The sequence below is a fragment of the Triticum urartu genome, chromosome 3A (genome assembly GCF_056163025.1).
Source record: "Triticum urartu cultivar PI428250 chromosome 3A, HENAU_Tu73, whole genome shotgun sequence".
NCBI classification, from domain to species: domain Eukaryota; kingdom Viridiplantae; phylum Streptophyta; class Magnoliopsida; order Poales; family Poaceae; genus Triticum; species Triticum urartu.
Genome location: NC_141875.1, coordinates 4,416,159 through 4,435,339, shown reverse-complemented (window position 1 = coordinate 4,435,339; position 19,181 = coordinate 4,416,159). Strand labels below are relative to the sequence as shown.

Genomic DNA, 19,181 nt, shown 5'->3' with positions numbered 1-19,181 from the left:
TATTATACACGTGAGCATAAAAATTCATCATTGTTTTAATACATGGTCAACACTTTTTCTATACACATTAAACATTTTTCAAATGCTTGCTTAACATTTTTTAAATACTTGTTCAAAAATAATTTAAATGCTTGATTAACAATTTTTACATACATGATCAGAAAATTCTACATAGTTCTTTTATTATTTTTTTCATTTAAGTGATAAAAACATTTATCTACACACATCTAACATTTTTCAAATGCTTTTTCGACATTTTTCAAATATTTTCTAAGGAGTAATTTTACAATATTACGTATTTATAATATTTTAAAGCATAAAATGTGTAGAAAATGAAGCAAAAAAACGAAAACAGAAATGGTAGAAAAAGAAAAGCGATGGTTGTGACCTCCCATGCTCTTCGGCTGGCGCCATACGTGCTTATCCCCTTCAGCGAGGGTTCCTAGGTCTCGTTCAATAAATGTTCATAAACGATAAATGCTCACAGATTCAATAAATGTTCACCGAATTCAAAAACAGTTCTTGAATTAAAAAAATTCTCACGATTTCAAAACAATGAACATTTTTTTGAATTCTTTACGAGAATTTATATTAATGCAGATATTTTTTATTTTATGAACAAATTTTTAATTCGATGAACTTTTTTTGAACTTGATGAAATGATAAATAATTGAAGAAAATTTGTTTTGAAAAATGGATGAACACATTTTGAATTTGATGAACAATTTTTGAAAATATGTGAACAAATTTAGAATTTAATGACCATTTTTGTAATTCTATGAACACATTTAACATTTTTCAAATGTTTGGTCAAATTTTTTCTATGGAGTGTTTATTATAATATTATGTATTTATAATATTTTAAAACATAAAATGTCTAGAAAATAAAGCAAACAACGAAAACAGAAAAAGTAAAAAAGAAAGAAAAAAGGAGGTTGTGACCTCGCTTAACCCCTTGGGTCGTCCCCCAAAAGCCGCTAAGGGTGAAAGAAGCATTACTGGAAATGCTATCTTGGAGCTGGCGGCTCACTTGCTCAGCAATGCCTGGATCCTGATTCACTTATTATCATCGACTTGCATAATGTACTAAATTTGTGTCCCATAACTGAAGAATTTCAGAGTTCGTTCGTATGATATGATGAGCTGTATCATGCAGTCAATGGCAGGTGAACGTATGCAGCAGCATGCTTATGTGAGCACCTGGGGTGCGTGACAAGGTAGAGTTAACACTGCCTAGCAATTATTCATTACTGAGCATATTACTACCGAATCCTAAGTCTTGAACAGGTTATGTTTTGCAGTGCATGCTTGGACCTGAGCCAGAGGGGTACATGTATAAAAGTAACTGCAAAGCAACAAACTTGGAGACGCGTTTTGATGGCTCCACAAGGTAAGATTCTAGTCTATATAAATAACCTCAGTTGCATTGCATATCCTGCTGTCAGTAGTATATATAGCCTGGACATCATCGGAATGCTGGCGTTACTCATCAGTAAGTACCGAGTATTGACTAAGCTGCTTAGGGACAAGATGGTCGGCAAAGGGGCAGCTAGCTAGCCTTGGTATCATAACCTGTAGCTGTACAGCCATTAGAGAATTCAGATAGGAAAGAAAACCATTAGTGAATTCAGATAAGAAAGAAAGGACGGGATAATTCAGATAAGAAACACTAGAATATCGATCTGCAGATGCCTGGCTGCTCGAAGGATCAGCCGTCCATATCCCCCCATGCATCTGCCTGATCGACGGGGAATAGTATAGGCGTGCAGCAGTACTTGTTTACTCGAACCCTAGCATGTATGTATAATTGTAGACGTCCTTGTCTAGTCAACTAGTCACGGAGATGGCTTATTATAGTACACTGTACGTCGTTTCCAATATGTATTCCTACAGCGAGGTGCACGGGGCTGAGCTCCGTCGGGTTGGGTTGGTAGGGAAAGACGATGTGGGTGCTCCGCGACTGCGTCGCACGTCCAGGGTTTATCAGTTTACTCGGGGAGGAGGGCTTTGTTTATGCTCCTGCAATAAGTGTGACACTTGCAGTGCCGAGCTCTGCTAGCTAGGCCATGTGAAGCTTTGAAAGGCCACACTGCTCTCATTAATTAGGGGGTTGCATTAGCCACGTACAGGGAATTTACCGGGTCGATCGTGAGCGCACGTCGAAGCTGGAGGCAGATCCTGATCCGCGTGAGATGTCCATGGGGTGTTTATCCTACGCATCGCCCGGCACAAGATATTCTTTTAAGGTACGTGTGAATAACAAACGATTTCCCATGTGCGTAGGATATGCATGCATGGATGGATGCTTCCGCTCAGTTTACTGCATGTCTGCATTTGGTCCAGTAGTTTTGAGCCACGTTTACGATGACTCGGTCTGGAGAGCATATATGTATACAATTCTACATTGGTACCTGGTTTTGTTAAGTCTGTGGCGAATTGCTGCGTGCAACTGCTGGTGGTCTGCATTAGTCGCTAATGAAGGTGAAGTTCGTGTCCATACAAAAAATATATATTACAGTGAACACAAGAAACTATAATTTGCTTCCAGTGGAAGTAGTAGGAGAGAGTTTCTTGTTTTGGATGTAACCATTATTGGTGCTCTGCTAGCAGGTACCTAAACCGGACCAATATTTTGTAACCTAAATATATAGAAGAAATATGTACTCTCGTACGGCGTACGGCTGATCAATATACCAGGGAAATAATTGAAGCTACCCTAGAAGAACCTACACATATTTTTGCTTGGCTACCTTACACATGGGCTAGCTAGCTACAGCTTAGCTAGCCATGGCAATGGAGGTTGAGAGGCTGCATTTATGGGAGCATGACATCCCAGCTAATTATTTGCATTGCAGTTCCCCAGCAAGCTTGTTTCATGCATGCTAACCTTCAATTGAATACAAGCTTGTCACAACGTCATCACCACCTTGTTTAACTAATGTAAACAGCATCAACTTGGCCTTGAATGCCACGTGAAGAGAGAGCCCGGATGTGGAGGAGTGTAGATTATGTGGCACTGGAACATGGGGGGAGGGGCTAGGGTTAGCTCCACTTCTACTACTACTTAATCACCTTACTTAGCTGAGCATAACAAGGGAATTAATCATGGGTCCACTGCTGTCTGTCTCCCTCTTTGCACTTGACCCCTATATTCCACTGACAGCTCAAGACCTTGCTGGCTCATTAAGCTCCACACTAGCGCCTACTCGATTAAGAAACCGCTCACTCTATATAAGTAGCCGCATGCTTGCACGTCTCATGCATTCACAGAGCTTAGCTAGCTAGCTGCCAAGAGCTGCCCTGAACCCTAGCTAGTAGTAGCTTCCCGGAACACCGTCACCAGTAGCTCGATCTCACCTAGGTAGGGAACAGTGACACAGAGCAGCAAGCTGCCTAGCTAGCCAATGGCGTGCAAGCGGGCCACCACGCGGGAGCTCCGGGCGATGTACGATGATGAGCCCTCCTCCATGTCCCTCGAGCTCTTCGGCTACCACGGCGTGGTCGTCGACGGTGATGATGAGGAGGGCGACACCGCCACCGCCCTCCCCCAGCTCTCCTTTGTCGATAACTTCAAAGGCGGGTGCGGGTCGGCAGCGGCGGACTACTACAGCTGGGCGTACAACGCCTCCGGTGGGACGCCGGGCGCCTCCTCCAGCTCCACCTCTTCGGTGCTCAGCTTTGAGCATGCTGGTGGTGCCGGTCATCAGCTGGCTTATAACGCTGGCACAGGTGACGATGACTGCGCGCTCTGGATGGACAGCATGGCCGATCAGCATGGCGCAGCCAGGTTTGGGTTCATGAACCCAGGGTCGGCCGATGTCGTCCCAGAAATCCAGGAGAGCAGCATCAAGCAGCCGGCCAAGTCTGCGCAGAAGCGCTCGAGCTCGGTAAGTACCTGCATCAAATTTCTCCTCCCATGCATCACGAGTTCACGACACATTTCTGAAACTTTGCATCAAGTCAATTTGAGTGAAAAAAAACTGATAAGTTTCCTTCTGTTCAATAAGGGTGGTGAGGCGCAAGCAGCGGCGAAGAAGCAGTGTGGAGGAGGCAGGAAGAGCAAGGCCAAAGTTGTCCCTACCAAGGATCCTCAGAGCGCCGTTGCAAAGGTAGAATCAGCATGAGTCAATTTCTCCCTATTGTTGTGGTGCAAGATTCTTTGCACTGCAAGAAAATTGCTTCGACGAAGCCGAACTAATCCAAGTCACTCGATCGATCATGGATCTTTAGGTCCGAAGAGAGCGCATCAGCGAGAGGCTCAAAGTTCTGCAGGATCTGGTCCCCAATGGCACAAAGGTGCGTACCATGATTTCTTCTCATGCCTCAGCACAGTTTTTGTGTGAAAAAATGACCTGGTCATGGTCATTAGTTGCTAATTTTCTGAATGAAACCAACTCGCGTAGGTGGACATGGTCACCATGCTCGAGAAGGCAATCACCTATGTCAAGTTCCTGCAGCTGCAAGTCAAGGTATGCGGCAATCGGTTATCGATGCGTCGACTACTCTTTCGACCCAATTCACTTCGATGAACTACATGCAGTCTCATGTCTGATGTATATATGAATTATAACCCGGTTCGTGCATATTCGGTGTGTTTGCGCAGGTGCTGGCGACCGACGAGTTCTGGCCGGTGCAAGGGGGGAAGGCGCCGGAGCTCTCCCAAGTGAAGACCGCTCTGGACGCCATCCTGTCTTCTCAGCAGCAACCCTAGGCCATGGATGCATGCATCCATGTTGAATTTTTTACCCAAGTTTTAGATGATCGCGGCACGTGTAAGATCAGAACAGAAAAGAGAGCACAAGCTCTGTAAAAATACATGGCAGATCATGTTTTTTGTTTCACTCCTTTTAGATCAATTCTCCTTGTTTTTTATGTGATCGGGATTTGAAGTTCCGATCACTGTAACTAGTCCAATAAAACTTAAGAGGAACATGATGTTACACAGCTTAGTGAAACCTAGACAGGGTCCCGCCATCGCGTGCAACGAAAATAAAGTTGTTTCTATTGAAACATAAAACCCTCTTCTTCTTTTGCAGGGAACATAAGATCCTCTCCTTGATTTACAAGAACAACGCACGATCGGATTCATTGAAATGTTGTTATCTTGAGTTCTTCGAACTAGAAAACTGAGCTATGGGGATTTAGATCAAAGGGTATTTGACACCACATGAAAAACAAATGAACTGTACAAAGTGGTTTGAGTGCAAACCAATCCTCAGGAAAGAAAAAGAATCCCTAAGGATTCGTTCACATTCTCTAAAAAAAATCCCTTTGAAATTCCAAGGATCCAAACTAAACCTCAGGGGTTTGGATCCAAGTTCCTTTCAATCAAAGGAACCCTAAATCCTGAAATGGCAACAGGGAGCCTTCCTGAGATGAACGTAGTTTTTTTTTTTGAGGGATCCCCACACTTTATTAATTTGAACCAAAGATCAAAGGGATACAAAGTTTTTACAAGTTAGATGAAAGTAGTTAAAATCAATTTCGCGTCAATTGGGTGGCGGGCCTGATGAAAGTAGCATCCATCCATCCATGAATCGTGCAAACCTTATTATTTCACGGGGTCTAGATCTGAGATTGACAAATGAGCATTTGTCAGGGATCTTAATTAACTTTTTCGCAAACAAAAAGGGATCTTGGTTAACAAAGTAAATCGCCACAGAATTTGTATAGAGATTTTCTGCTACCAACATTTTCGCAAACATCGGAGATCGTGCGGCTACTTGTGTTTTCTTCTCTCCAGGTCAAACAGTTTTGTAATGCAACTGGAATTAATTGCAGTTAGTGCGTGATTAGAGGAGGCTCAAGACAACTCCTTAGGATGCGGCTGCTGATGATGCCATCATGTCTCACTAGAGTGGAGACAATTTCTCAACAACTAAAAGACATTGTTGCTGAGTAAAAAATTGTTGATCTAATTGCACCATCGTTTGCGACGAGCTGTAGTTTCTCGTGGTCTATGGTCACTGTTGAATCCGCGCAAGAATTTACCGTAAGAGTTAAATTTCACTTTTTACCCCCTTATTTGTCTGGAAGTGTCAAAAGTTACCCGGCTAAAAATTGTGTTTCTAATTTTACCCATAGTCATGCATTATTTCCACATGTTTCCCCCATCCCAACAGCCTCATGTGGAAATTCTCTTAATTCTACTGAGTGATTATAGTGTTGCTTTTTGATTCCTTAAATGTTCTTGAATCCCGAATTCGCAATTTCATTTCATTTGTCATATATTTTAAAATTGTCTTCCACTTAATTTAGTTACCGATACGAAGTTAATTAATTAATCATGGAAAAATTACATACTTTAGATTATAATTAATACAGTCTTTTGGAACAAGTGCCCCTCAAGGTGGTGTTAAATGAGCAATATGTGATTTTAAGAAAGTAATAACTAATTTCCAGTGTCGATAAAGTGGTCTCGAGATGTCAGGATGGGGAAGGCTGGTAAAATGGTACAATATCTGGAATAATTCACAACTAGAGGGGTAAAAAGAGGAAGAAAAACTCAAAAAGGGGTCATCTTTATTGTAGCAGTTAGTTGCAAATAGGAGTTGAGAAGTGGCATTTTACTCAAAATAACAAGGTAGAGAAAAAAATTCCCATTCATGCCGGAATCGAGTTGTTTTCTGTGCATTTGTTGCGTTCCAAATGACCCGACGACAGCATTTTTCTTAGAAGCTGGTCAGAAATAACTGAAATGCTCGATGTAGAAAGTTAAGAACTAAATGAAGGAAGCATCCAATAGCAGTATGAAAATACGTACAACTTTCCGAAAAAGACAAAGCAAGAAAATTGTCACTTTCTAAACTACTGAAACTCGCGGTTGAGAATGGTAAACTGAAACTTGCAGTTAATTATCACTTTCTAAAGTTTGTGTAAGAATTTGAGGAAAATTATGATCATTTGATGTAGAAAAAATGATGATATTCATCCTGTATACCACATAAATCTGAGATAATTAGAATGCTGGATGAAGAAACTTGAGAGCTAGATGGGAAAAAACAAGGGTGCATTAGGTGCTCTAAAATGCTTCTTCTGAATAAAAGAAAGAGATTGTAGCTGACGATCGCACCTATTAATGCTAATAAGTGCACGACAACACATCATCAGATGCTTCACATGTGGAACCGACTGTCATTTACGTCATCCATCACGAGATAACCGATCCGATTATGATAAACAATGTCGTTGAAATGCTGCTAATCCCTAATCAGTGCGGTATAATGATGGCCAGGAAGGCAGGAAATGATACAGGGAGGTGCTGCGTCATGCAACTGGTCGGTGCCTTGAATGCAGAAAAGAAAAACAGTGATCATGTCATGTGGTCCTAAGATCCAGAGATTTCTAGGTTCCAATCGTGCAAAACCAAGGTCAGATCACGGTTTCGGCCATGTGAAAACTCCATTACTCTAGTTGTTGACAATGGGTGCAATATGCAATATAATGCACAAGCCAAACAAATCAGAATGAAGATCCAAGCATGGTTGCCATGAAGCAAATTCAACACTGTCCCATGATTTTAGCTTCACAAGATGTTTTGTTTCCCTAGGAAAATATGAATCGATTGATGTTTCATGCATCATATCTCAACAATTAGGGACATTACAAGAAATATTTTACCAGCAGTTTCCCACACATTTTCCCTCACAAAAAATACTTTACCAGCAGCTTCCCACGCATTTTCACTCACAAAATATTTACTGGCAGTATTGTGCTTCGGAGGTTCTAAAACATACTCCCTCCGTTCGGAAACACTTGTCCTAGAAATGGTTGTATCTAGACTTGTTTTAGTTATAGATACATCCATTTCTAAGACAAGTTTTTCCGAACGGAGGGAGTAGGTGTCATGTGTGTGTTTCTGTGGGCATGGCAGTCTGTCCTGTGTGAGGTCACATTCCAGCAGAATAAAATCTAAAGATTCTTGCACACCATCTAGTACTTTATGCATTATTCTCATTTCCCAGTCCATTCCCATGTGACTTTCGAGCATAAATCTTAAAATTTAAAACCATCAATACCGAGAATTCATGGCACCCTATGTCATAAACAATTTGATTGAACCGATGCCAAGGAGACGTGAGGAGCATTACGGCATTACCTTCCTCGCAAACTTCAAGTTGCTTTCTCTCCTCTGCAACAACAAAATAATTGATAAAATCACATGAATTTAATGCACATAACTTGCCCATTATTTCTTTTCTTCTCTTGTTTTCTTCAGAATCAGATGCCCATCTTCTTTTGCAGCACACTAGAGTGGAAACCAATGAATGCCATTGATGTAATTTTGGACTAAACTCTAGCACTTTTGCCATCCTCTGTAGTAATGGCAAAGTAATAATACTGCGATAACAAAAAACTGAAGCGAACTGCCTAGAGAATTACACCATTATAGAGTCAAGCGCAGAAAAGGGACTCCTCTGATCACATGAAGGGACATGTATCTTCCTTATGGTATTAAGCATTTAAGCCATCTTCACAGGAAACAAACCTGAATTGCATTGTTGCTCCTGATTACCATGACTTCCAAGGTTCTTACATGTCATGATTCTGAAAACACAGGCTGCTCACCATAATTCTGACTATGAGATTTTGTGCAGAGACTACAACAAACCAGCATTTGCAGCTTAGATGAACTATTTACATGATGAGAACCTATGGTACATGAAACAGATGCCGCCGAACTAATCTAGGATCCAGAATTTCTGACCATTTATTCCTCAAGAAGACTCTGGACCATTCACAGCATCAGGAGCAGTAGCAGACTCGATTAACCTCTCAAAATCAACAATGGTCGACTGAAAATTGAACTGATACCCGCTTTGCATCCATGATTTTATACACATTGTAGCCTGCATGCTACTAAGAGGAAGGCAGTACTGCTGCTTGTGGATACTGTCCCCTTTGCTTGTGAAAAGTTCTTCAGGATCCAACGATGTCCCTTGGATTGCCAAAAAGTCACGGGCCATCAACGAGAGCCGTGGGTAACGGGAGGAGTGCCCCCTCCACCATTCAAGAGCATCAGTGGAAATCGGTGCGGGGGGCTCCGCAAGATACTGAGTGAGCTCATCAGCGGCAGTGCTCATGCTGACACGACGGCGCTTACGGATAATCTCTTCGGCAAAGGAGAACGCACCACCATCCTCGGTGTTGTCTTGTTGGGTGTTGTAGCCATTTCCGGGAGCTTGGAAGATGCTGCTGTAGTCTCTGACGAAATGGTCCCTTGCGTCCTCCAAGTTGCTGGCGGAGTTGAGGGCTTCAGGGATGAGCTCCCCTTTGATCCTTGGATCAAGAATTGCGGCCGTGAAGGTGTAGATGTTGTAAGCTTGAGATGTGAAGTCACGAGCCGTCTTGGACATGTCTCTGGCGATTTTCTCAAACAATTTCTGGTGGCTGCTATCACGGCAGGCATTGATCAAATCAAAGACATGGTCCATGAAGAAGAAGACCAGCCCAACAGTTGGTAATTTGCAAGTACAAAGGTTGGTCGTAGTTTTATAGAATGGCTCAAGGTACGGGTGCAATGAATTCAACACTGACTTCTCCTCGTCACTCAGAACCCAGTCCCTCGGACCAAAACTGTCTTGAAACTTCTTGATGGTGTTATCCATCGCATTAGGGGCCTGAAGAAAAAACATTAAAAAACGTGAACAAAAGAAGTAACAACCGTGATGGAAAATAAGATGCAGGCATGGACTGTGCAGTACCTTATTTACTATGTCGAGCACATTGTAACTGCCGTTCCAATTTGCTGAATGATCAAGAGGGAATTTACATGGGCCTTCCTGGTAAACTTCAGTCCAGTGCTTAAAATCCACCATCATCTCCTGGTTCGAATTGGTCTCGAGGATAAACTCGCGGGCCTTGGACAGCACAGGCTTCACATTTTGCAGGCCATCTTCTATGATAACCTCTAGTGCCTTTGCGGCACAGGGGATGTAGCAGAAGGGGAGCTTACGGGACTCGAGCTCCCGCCTGAGCTCTTCACAGGCATGGATGGCATGCTGGCTGTTATTATGCGTGCAAGCAAGGATTTTCAAGTCAATGTTAAAATCCTGCAAGACAGCCAACAGAACTCGCAGAATGTCAGCACCGGTGGAGTGGCACCGAACCCGGCACACGTCAAGCAGGAGTTTCTGCGAGACCCAGCTCTCGTCGATCCAGTGGCACTTGACAGACAGGTACGCTATCTGCTCATAGGAAGTCCAGAAGTCAAGGGAGATGGACAGCCGTGACCTGACGCGCTGCAGGGACGCCTTGACATCCTCCTTCATGCTCTTGAACACCTGCAGGGTGATCTCCTGAGCCTTCTCCTTCGGCCAGAGCCTGACGGCCGGGTTCAGATACCTGCAGCTGTCGACAAACGAGCTGTCCTCGAGGGTGGAGGGAGGGAAGGAGGAGCCGATGAGCCACCGAAGGAGCAACCAGTTGACGTAGTCGACGTCGATCGCCGGCTTCGCGCTGGGCTGAGCACGGACGACCCGCGCTTTCGCCTGAGCCTGAACAGACTGAACCTGAACCTGTGCTTGCGGCTGAGGCTGAGGTTGCGGGTGAGCTCGCACCGGGGCCTGCGGCTTCTTGCTCCTGGCAAACATGCCGGAGATGGCACTCTGGGCAGGGTTTTCGCCCTGCAGATGCAGGTGGTGATCGGCGAGCTGGTCGTAGCCCGGGTGCCGGTTGTTCAGGTGCTTCCCCAGATTGCCTGCATCACAATTGGAACCGTTGTGAAAGGGATGTTAGTTAGTATTTCCTCCCTCCGGTGATCCGGTCACAAATATAAGATGTTTTGGATATTTGAATATGAACAAACACGCTCAAACGTGTCTACATACATCCGATTCAGTAAAAAAGTTTACACTCCCTCCGTCCCTAATTATTTGTCTTAGATTTGTATACGATGGTTTAGTGTGTGATACATCGTATCTAGACAAGTCTAAGACAAGTAATTTGGGAAGTAGGTAATACCGAGGAAATATGTTCTAAAGTAATTTGGGCATGTAATCAATGCGCAGACTGACGGTGTTCTTGCTGCGTTGTGAAGATTTCAGTAAAAAAAAAAGATTGGGTTTTTGGGTCATGGGGTGTGGGCTCTGCTTACCGGTGGCGGTGGTGAGGCAGTAGGTCTTGCCGCAGAGGCGGCAGGCGCGGGAGCGGCCGTCGGCGGTGGTGTCGAAGAAGGCGAGGTAGAGCGACTTCATGGTCTTTTTCTTCCTGGGCCTGGCGGCCTCCGCGCCGTCGCCGGCGGCCGGCAGGAGGGTCATGTCAGCCATCCCGGTCGGTCGACGGAGCGCGGCAGAATTGGAGCCGGCGGCGGCGGGCGGGGCGGGGAGCCGAGCCGCCGAGGACGGTAGGGGGCGGCCGGGGCCGGGGCTGGAGCCGAGGAGGACGGCGCGGCGCGGCGCCGATCTGGGCGGGTGGGGAGCTAGGGTTTGGTTTGGGCTCGGGCTCGGGCTCGAGCTCGGTGGTCGGGGTCTGGGTCGGAACCAAGGGGCGGCTCGAACGCCAGCCGGCTCCCTCAGCAGCTGGCGCGTGCGTGCGAGCTGACTGTCGCCAATCTTTTTTCTATATCTTTTTTCTATTTTTAACACAAGACAAAAAATCCATGTCATTTTCGTCGGTCAATTAAAAGGAATGGAGGAGCTTCAACTGCTGTAAACCCTAGCACATTACCCTCGCAGAATATGACAGCAACACAACTCGCCACCGTGCACCGGCCAACGTGGCTACCACGCACCAACACGCATCAACTACAGCTTCGATTTCGATGCCAAGGTTCGCAAGGGGGGAGACGCGGGGCTCACGCCAACCGAGCCCTCCGCAAACGGCCATCGAGCACTGCCTGGACTTACTTCACCGTAGCTTCGACTCCACGACAACGACAAAGAGAGCCAACAATTAATGGAAGGGCATGTTGGATGCCCGGATAGCCGATTGCTGAAGCCCAAGTTGCGGCCTAAACCCATCTCAAAGTCATCGTAGATGCCAAATAGGTCTCGGCGGCATCTGACATATCCCTCCAAGGCCAGAGGGGGGGAGACAATTCCATGTGATGCTTTTGAGAAAACTCCAAACACCAAGTTGCTTTTGCTCCGTCCCTTCTCATGGCATGTACGAAATTTTGCTTCTTTATTCTTTGAAAAGCCAACTTGAGAGGCGGGTTCTGGAAAACCCATAAACTCGGGAAAGTTTTTTAGGGGAAAGTTTTCATTTCGGATCGAATTTGTTCATTTTGCAATTCAGTGTTGTTTATTACAAGCTAAATAAACGGATGCTGAATTCAGCAGCGTGCATGTATCACTACGCCAATGAATTAATAATGCGTAGACTAGACGGTGTTCTTGATGTGTAACCTTAAGTAAAAAGGATTGGGGGTTGGGTGTGTGCTCTGCTTACTGGTGGCGGTGGTGAGGCAATATGTCTTGTTGCAGAGCCTACAGGCACGGTTCTTGCCGTCGGCGGCGACCTCGAAGAAGGTGAGGTAGAGTGACGTCATGGTCTTCTTCTTCTTGGGACTAGCGGCTCCTCCTCCGACCTCCGCGCCGTCCCTAGTGACCGGCAAGAGGGGTATATTAGCCATCCCGGCTAGTCGATGGGTGGAAAAATTGAAATCGGTTCTCCGATTCAATTTCCTCTCCTCTGCTCTGCTCTGCCTTGCACCGTGGCGAGCCGGCGGCAGGGAGGCAAGCCACCGAGGACGGGAGGGGGAGGCGGGGACGGGTTGGGGTTGGGGCTGGGAGGCGGAACCAAGGAAGACGGCGTGGCGCCGATGGGACGGGGAAGGAGGGAGGGTGGCTTATAGACAGGGTTTGGGCTCGGACTCAGGCTTGGTGGTTGAGGTTTGGTTTGGAAGGGGGCGGCACGAACGCCAGCTCCCTAGCAGCCAGTGTGTGTGTGAGTTGGCATGCACTAATCTTGTTTTTATTTTTATAACAAGTCAAGAAAAACATGCCTTTTGTCAATTAAAAAAATTGATCCTAAACGGTCACATACCCTGCCACATCACCGTCACGGAATATGAAGCAAAAAAACTCGCCGCTAGCTGACCTGGCTACCAAACACGCGCCAACGACATCTCAGATTTCGATGACAAGGCTCATAAGAGAAAAATAAAGGGCTTGCGCCAACCGAGTGCTCCGCAAATGACCATCAAGCACGTGTCGATGTCTCCATCTGGACTCGTTCCATCACAGATGAACTTGAAAGTTTATATACAAGTCCAGAGATGTTGGCATCCATTCATTTCCTCTTCTTTGATGATGATCGCCTCTAGATCATGCCCAGCGACAGTGTGAAGATCGGGAAGAGGATATTGGGCGGTGGGATGTCGCGAAAATCATAGAGCACTCCCCCCACCCCCACCCACCCCCACACATACACCTTATGTTCGAGTGTCGGGGGAGGCAATGCCCCCCTCACCTGTGTGTCACCGTGCTATATTTATGTATTATTTGTTTACATCACTTGATGGACGCGGTTTTTTACCATCTTGTCCCATTCACAAAGGAAATATCCTCCACTCTCTCACCCCCCGCCCCACCCTTATAAGGACAGATTGACAAACTCACTAAAGACGTACACAAAGCGGCCAACTGGAAGCTGAGGCAACAAAGGCTAGTGTCATCAACGAGATGGTAAAAAACCACGTCTCAACGCAACTCACAAGTAGCACTGCACATGGTAGTAAAGCTCATAAGAACATGAAAACATATTAGACTGAAAGAATGGACAAGCAAATGTAATCTACCTAACTCTAGCAACCATGAAAGACTAGTTAACTTAGGACTATTAGGGCTTTTCCCCCACCTTATGTTAGAGCACTGGAGGGGGGCATTGACCCCCTCCCCTGTGTGTCACCGTGCTATATTTATGTATTATTTGTTTACAATTGATGGACGTGGTTTGTTACCATCTCGTTCCGTTCACACCGAAAATCTCACCCGTTCTTTCGCCCATTGAGATGAGTGTTGCATGCAGACCCGGACGAGGTGGGTCAGGAGGCTGCTCTTGAAGCTAGGGTTGCCGACCACGACCAGCAGATCGCCAACCGTTGTGTCTAGAAATAACAACATCATGTGAATTGATATGTCTCGAAATAGGTTTTTAGTGTTCGGACCGAACAAAAGTCCTTCTGGTTCCATACTCTAAGTTCTAGGCAAATGAAAACAAAGCGGTGTATTAGCCATTCCCATTCTTAAGTACGTTGAAGGCGGAAACTAAGTGCTCAATAAATATCATGTATATAGAGTGCTTGATTCCATCGTGTTTTATTAATTAAGTATCAGTCCCGCTTAATCAAAGTCCCACTTGAATCCTAGATCCAAGTGTTCAATATACGGAACTTGTCTAAGTCATTTAGTCTCGTCGGACCAAGTACCTGATAAAACGGTAGTAAAGTGCATAATTGAGTTAGAGCCCCTAACTCGGGATTGTCTACCTTCTTGTAAAGTCATATGAAATGTTGCAACAAAGCACTAAAAACATTTATGGAAAATGATGCCATAGGGACTACTTGTAGTTTACAACACTGGTTAAAGTCCTTTTTTCGTAGTCATCGAGTAAACTCCATGTTGGATGGAAGTGCTTCGTAATTTCCCCATGCAATTTGTGTGAAGAAAACAACAACATCATGTCAAGTGCTAAAGTTCTTCTGGTTTGATACCCTAAGTACCGGGCAAGCAAAAAGAAATGCACTAGTAAATACTCTCTCCTTCCCATATAAGGCGTGTTTGACTTTGCATGATTTTGACCATTAATGTATACCAAAGTACACGGACTGAACATCTCTAAATTGCATTGGCGTATTTGTCTTGCAAAACAATTTGATTTCATATGTCTATGTACTAGTTTTGTAGACATACAATAAGTGAAAAATCATAGTCAAAGTTGCACGATAAAGATCAGAAAAAGTCAAGTGCGCCACTAAATGGTATAGGTTTGTGATTTCCCCATACAATTTGTGTGAAGAAAACAACAACATCATGTCAAGTGCTATGTTAGAACCCAATGTTTAGTGTTCGAAACTGGATAAAAGTCCTTCCGGTTAGATACCCTAAGTACCGGGCAAGCTGAAAGAAAGCGCACCAGTAAACAACATCTAAATGAGGCCAAGGTCCTTTGAGTTCGATCGCTTAAGTACGCCGCAGGTAGAAACAAAGTGCCGCAGGTAGAAACAAAGTGCTTGATTCCATCGTGCTTGATTAATTAAGTATTAGTCCCGCTGAATATCCACCACATGTCACCAAAATAGGAGGTTTTTGCATGGCCCCTTCTTGTAACATGTACACATTTTACTATCCAGATTTGGCAGATTTTTTTACAGAAAGCGATGGATTCTATTTTTGCCAAAAAAAAATAAATCATTTGGATGAGCAATTTGAGATAATCATCATCATTCTGAAGTTATTAGGTCCAAATTTGACCTATTTTCTAACAGAGGGGATAAGATAGAGGAGAGAAAAGAGAGATGAATGAGAAAGAGAACATAAGAGAGAAGAGAGAAGAGAAAGAGAGAATAATATGTGTTAATTAGTACTCTATAGTTTTTGATATGCCAAGCTATATATGCTCCACTGAAGATTCAGAAAAAGGACAGCCCGGTACACGTAGCTCTCGCTTGCGCAGGGTAGAAGTTGGAAGTGAGTATTGGCGAGTGGGCCCGGCCGCTCCGTTTTGAACATCACATGGTAACAGCCGTCGGCATACAAAGCTGTGGGGTTTTACGACTGAAGAAACCCTCAAAAGTTCTCCGGCAAAACAAACAAAAAAAAAACCTCAAAAATCCTCTGAAGCTGGGGTTTCCCTTGTTAATAAAAATCCAGGAAACAATGGCACGTTAGAGTGCGTGTTGCTCGGGAGGTGTTGCCAGAAGGCTGGAAGAACATCTCGATTCTGTCTGTCCATCAGACAGGACACACATTTTCGGCTGTCGAAAACAGAGACAGTGTCATCATGGGTCCCTGCATTCTTCTCTTGTTTGCTGCAGAGCTGGTGAAACAGGGAGCGCTTGTTTTCCATGGAATTCTTTGGTGCTCATAGATTGGATTTGTATTCGTGTGTGCGTTCGTCCATGCACACATGAGCATCGTTTCTTTTCTTTTCCTCTCTTCATTCTTTTTTTTGTGTGTGGATGGATGGACTTTCAGGAGGAAATAAAAATTACTCGACAGTACCTATTTCGGCACTTAACAAAGATCAATCATGGCCATGTTATATTGATGTGTTGTGTCTATCAGTCGATTCGATAAGCTATGCAAGAAGAAGAGAGATTTGTGGCAAAAATAAAAGGAAAGAAAAAAGATGTCTGTCTGTATGTGCAAGGCTAGCAAGCAGAGGAGGGGTTGGACGGATGAACTTGCAGGTTCAGATACAACTCGCCCGGAGATGTTGCCATCCATCCGTTAAGTCATTTCCTCTTCTTTGACGACGACGATCGCCTCCAGATGACGCCCAGCGGCAGCGCGAAGATCGGGAACGGGATCTTGGGCGGCGGCACGCTGCGAGTTTCGATCAGATCAGTACAGTCAGAGCAAGAAGTGAATTTGGTGTCAGAAAAGAAAATGCAGTGGTATTTGGCTCTGGTGCGCTTACTGCAGTCGTATGGTCTCCACCTGGGTGAGCTCCGCCTCCACGGCCCCGTGCCGCGCCGTCGCGTGCTGCCGGACGGCCAGCACCCGGCACCCCAGCCCGCTCACTCCCTCGTACGGGCCCGGCGACCTGACCGTCAGTCACGAGAACACACGCAAATTCAGACTTCAGAGTTGAGACGACGAACTGAATCTATCTGCTGCTTACCCGTAGAGGAAGCTCTTGTCGTGGAGGCCGACGACGAGCGTGGACGCCCGGAGCTGGCCGACCGCCGCGGCCACCGTCTCCGCGAGCTCCCCCTCCCGCACCACGATCTCCACCATGGCCTCCGCGACGCCGTCGCAGAGGTCCCTGAAGGCGAGCGCGAGCTGGAAGCCCCGCAAGCGGAGGCGCCGACGCCGGCGCTTGGAGCGGGCCGGCGCGCACACGTGGAGCAGCGCGATGGAGTCGCCGGCCCGGATGAAGTTGCGCACGGCCCACTGCAGCGCCCCGCGCGACGCCGGGGCGTCCTCCACCACCACCACCACCCGCTGCCTCTCCATCGCCAGCCAACTCAAGAAAGAAAGAAGAAGCGTCGGCGGGCGATTATGCAGAGCAAGAAGCTTCCGGAGCTATCAAGTGACCACGCCCATCATCCATCCATGGCGATTGGTGAGCGACAGTAGCTTCTTGGTAGCTGGGAAGCCAGCTAGAGTTCGTTTCAAGAATGGAGAAGGGGTCGTTGGGACCAGGGGTAGGGGGAGGAGGGAGGGACCCCTAGCTTAGCTAAGCTTGCCTTGTTGTGCTTGTGCTACTATCATCATTCATAATTAAGATGCTGCAAGCTCCTCCTAACTGCTACCTAAATCGTCGAGTTTCATTATTGAATGAATGGTCTCACTCTCACCATAACAACTTTGCTTTGCCTTGTCATGGATCACGTGTGCGCGCATTGGACGTTAGCAGTAGGACGAAGATGTTGGTTTGGTTTCATCAACAAACTGTAACAAAACAATGGTAAGATTCCCGGGTGAAGCTAAAACTCAGAGACCATGGAGGTATCCAAGACGACAATTTCTTTCCGTGGGCAAAGGTATAGATGCGGTGCACACCAACACCATATGACGCAGGCGAGGTTTGCACGAGCCTGCTGGACTATGTTGTGCCCGAGAGACTGAGGCTGGTTTTAAATTCTAGTTGCGGGAATGTTACCGACATCATCAAATTCCAGTGGTTTCGGTTTGCATTTCGGCAAAACGACTCAAACGTTCGCTTGAAACTCATAGTCGACGGGGACGTCTCCTCCGGATGAGCATCGCCGAAAAGTATGAAATAAATTCAAAAAAAAATGCGCTCGAGCATCAGTGTCAAGCCTAAAACATGAAACTTGGTGGCCGGGGATACCAGTGTCCTTCTAACAATACAGCCACAAGTTGGTTTGCGCCACCAGGTAGTTGAGAGGGGCGTTTTTTTTTGCGAAATAGGATGGTCACGCGTTTGAGGCTGGGGGGAGTGGTTCAGGGCGTCACTTTAGGAGGGGATCTTTAATTAAATTAATTTGCTATCTCCTGGACATGGACATGGACAGCGCAATGTGGCTGGTTCGTTTGAGCGAGCTAGCTAGCTAGTGTAGCAGTTGGTTAATTACGTAGTTGGAAGGGATTAGTTTAGGAAATGGGGATGGGGATGCATGCATGACACCTCCAGTGGAGTATGGTGTCACGCTAGCTACTACACGTATCAACAAATTCTGGGACTTTATACGCACACAGGGATTCTTCTTCCCTTTTGGGTTGCATGGGATGTGCGTGTGTACGTTCATAGGGGTGAGTGTATGCGCGTGTATATGAGCGCTTGTGTCTGTACTGATGCTCAGAAAAAAAAAACTAAAGATAATCTCGGGGCCAGGTGGCTGCATGCCCTCGTTGAGCAACTAACAAGTGGTCACTGGCGAACCAACCTCTGGTTGCGTCTACGGTGACTTCGTAAAATCTCAAGATGGTATGCCGGCTCAGTCTATCGAGGTGCTCATAGAGATAGTGTGTGCGTGTGTGCGTTCATAAGGGTGAGTATATGCGCGTGTATATGAGTGCTTATGTCTGTATTGATGCTAAAAAAAACAAGTGGTCACTGTGCACCGATCTAGTGATGTAGGCTCCATGCATACGCATGGATGAGATAACAAGTAGTCCCTCTAGATACATCTTTTTTTTACTTTATCTATTTCCATGATAAGTAATTTCAAACAAAGGAAGTGGTGCTCAAATGGTTTTTGAGTTAGCAGCTTCTGGTTAACTGCATGGTTACGGTGCTAGCAACGGAAGAGACAGCAACGGCGCTGCAGAACAGACAACAGAAGAGCTGATGGTTTTGGGTTACTAGCGCTGTCCTCTTTCCTTTGTCACGTCCCGCGCGTGATTAGATTAGATTAGATTAGATTAGTGTCCTTTAATGAATGGGGATTACGACCGCCTGGCCTGGTCTGGCCTGGGGACTCGGTGTCGCGTGTCTTGTCGATGCGTTGCGGTTGCAGCAGTGGAGCTGGATCGTGGCCGACCGACGCCGTGCCCGCTGCATACAAACCGTAGGATAAAAACTATATAAGATTTATTATGTACTCC

General features: G+C 45.8%; 3 protein-coding genes across 4 annotated transcripts; 1 reads left to right on the top strand and 2 right to left on the bottom strand.

The window, feature by feature from the left end:
• Window positions 1-2,725: 2,725 nt before the first annotated feature.
• LOC147977575 (uncharacterized) lies at window positions 2,726-4,841 on the top strand. Its single transcript, XM_087545827.1, has 5 exons — window positions 2,726-3,887; window positions 4,008-4,109; window positions 4,231-4,296; window positions 4,404-4,469; window positions 4,604-4,841. The coding sequence occupies exons 1-5, from the start codon at window positions 3,405-3,407 to the stop codon at window positions 4,709-4,711; spliced, it is 825 nt and encodes a 274-aa protein (XP_087401953.1). The 5' UTR covers window positions 2,726-3,404; the 3' UTR covers window positions 4,712-4,841.
• Window positions 4,842-8,421: 3,580 nt separating this feature from the next.
• LOC147977574 (BED zinc finger and hAT dimerization domain-containing protein) lies at window positions 8,422-12,743 on the bottom strand. 2 transcript variants are annotated; one of them, XM_087545826.1, is made up of 3 exons: window positions 12,391-12,743; window positions 9,705-10,699; window positions 8,422-9,620 (listed from the first exon to the last, which is right to left on the bottom strand). In XM_087545826.1, the coding sequence occupies exons 1-3, from the start codon at window positions 12,572-12,574 to the stop codon at window positions 8,718-8,720; spliced, it is 2,082 nt and encodes a 693-aa protein (XP_087401952.1). In that variant the 5' UTR covers window positions 12,575-12,743; the 3' UTR covers window positions 8,422-8,717. The 2 variants fall into 2 exon arrangements, with proteins under 2 accessions (XP_087401952.1, XP_087401950.1); XM_087545824.1 differs by lacking the exon at window positions 12,391-12,743 and adding an exon at window positions 11,096-11,521.
• Window positions 12,744-16,178: 3,435 nt separating this feature from the next.
• LOC147977573 (Adenine nucleotide alpha hydrolases-like superfamily protein) lies at window positions 16,179-17,405 on the bottom strand. The gene is made up of 3 exons (XM_087545828.1): window positions 16,789-17,405; window positions 16,585-16,710; window positions 16,179-16,490 (listed from the first exon to the last, which is right to left on the bottom strand). Exons 1-3 carry the CDS (start codon window positions 17,121-17,123, stop codon window positions 16,400-16,402), a joined length of 552 nt encoding a protein of 183 aa, XP_087401954.1. The 5' UTR covers window positions 17,124-17,405; the 3' UTR covers window positions 16,179-16,399.
• Between the last annotated feature and the right edge of the window lie 1,776 nt (window positions 17,406-19,181).

What these genes read in the sequence shown, in the direction of transcription:
- LOC147977575 (XM_087545827.1), top strand. Translation starts at nt 3,405, where the DNA reads ATGGCGTGCAAGCGGGCCACCACGCGGGAGCTCCGGGCGATGTACGAT. An exon ending in TGGTCCCCAATGGCACAAAG is followed by an intron (nt 4,297 to 4,403) that starts GTGCGTACCATG and finishes CAACTCGCGTAG; the next exon opens with GTGGACATGGTCACCATGCT. An exon ending in TCCTGCAGCTGCAAGTCAAG is followed by an intron (nt 4,470 to 4,603) that starts GTATGCGGCAAT and finishes GTGTTTGCGCAG; the next exon opens with GTGCTGGCGACCGACGAGTT.
- LOC147977573 (XM_087545828.1), bottom strand. Translation starts at nt 17,123, where the DNA reads ATGGAGAGGCAGCGGGTGGTGGTGGTGGTGGAGGACGCCCCGGCGTCG. An exon ending in GACAAGAGCTTCCTCTACGG is followed by an intron (nt 16,711 to 16,788) that starts GTAAGCAGCAGA and finishes ACTGACGGTCAG; the next exon opens with GTCGCCGGGCCCGTACGAGG. An exon ending in GTGGAGACCATACGACTGCA is followed by an intron (nt 16,491 to 16,584) that starts GTAAGCGCACCA and finishes CGAAACTCGCAG; the next exon opens with CGTGCCGCCGCCCAAGATCC.
- LOC147977574 (XM_087545826.1), bottom strand. Translation starts at nt 12,574, where the DNA reads ATGGCTAATATACCCCTCTTGCCGGTCACTAGGGACGGCGCGGAGGTC. An exon ending in TTGCCTCACCACCGCCACCA is followed by an intron (nt 10,700 to 12,390) that starts GTAAGCAGAGCA and finishes ATTGTGATGCAG; the next exon opens with GCAATCTGGGGAAGCACCTG. An exon ending in TGCTCGACATAGTAAATAAG is followed by an intron (nt 9,621 to 9,704) that starts GTACTGCACAGT and finishes TTTTTTCTTCAG; the next exon opens with GCCCCTAATGCGATGGATAA.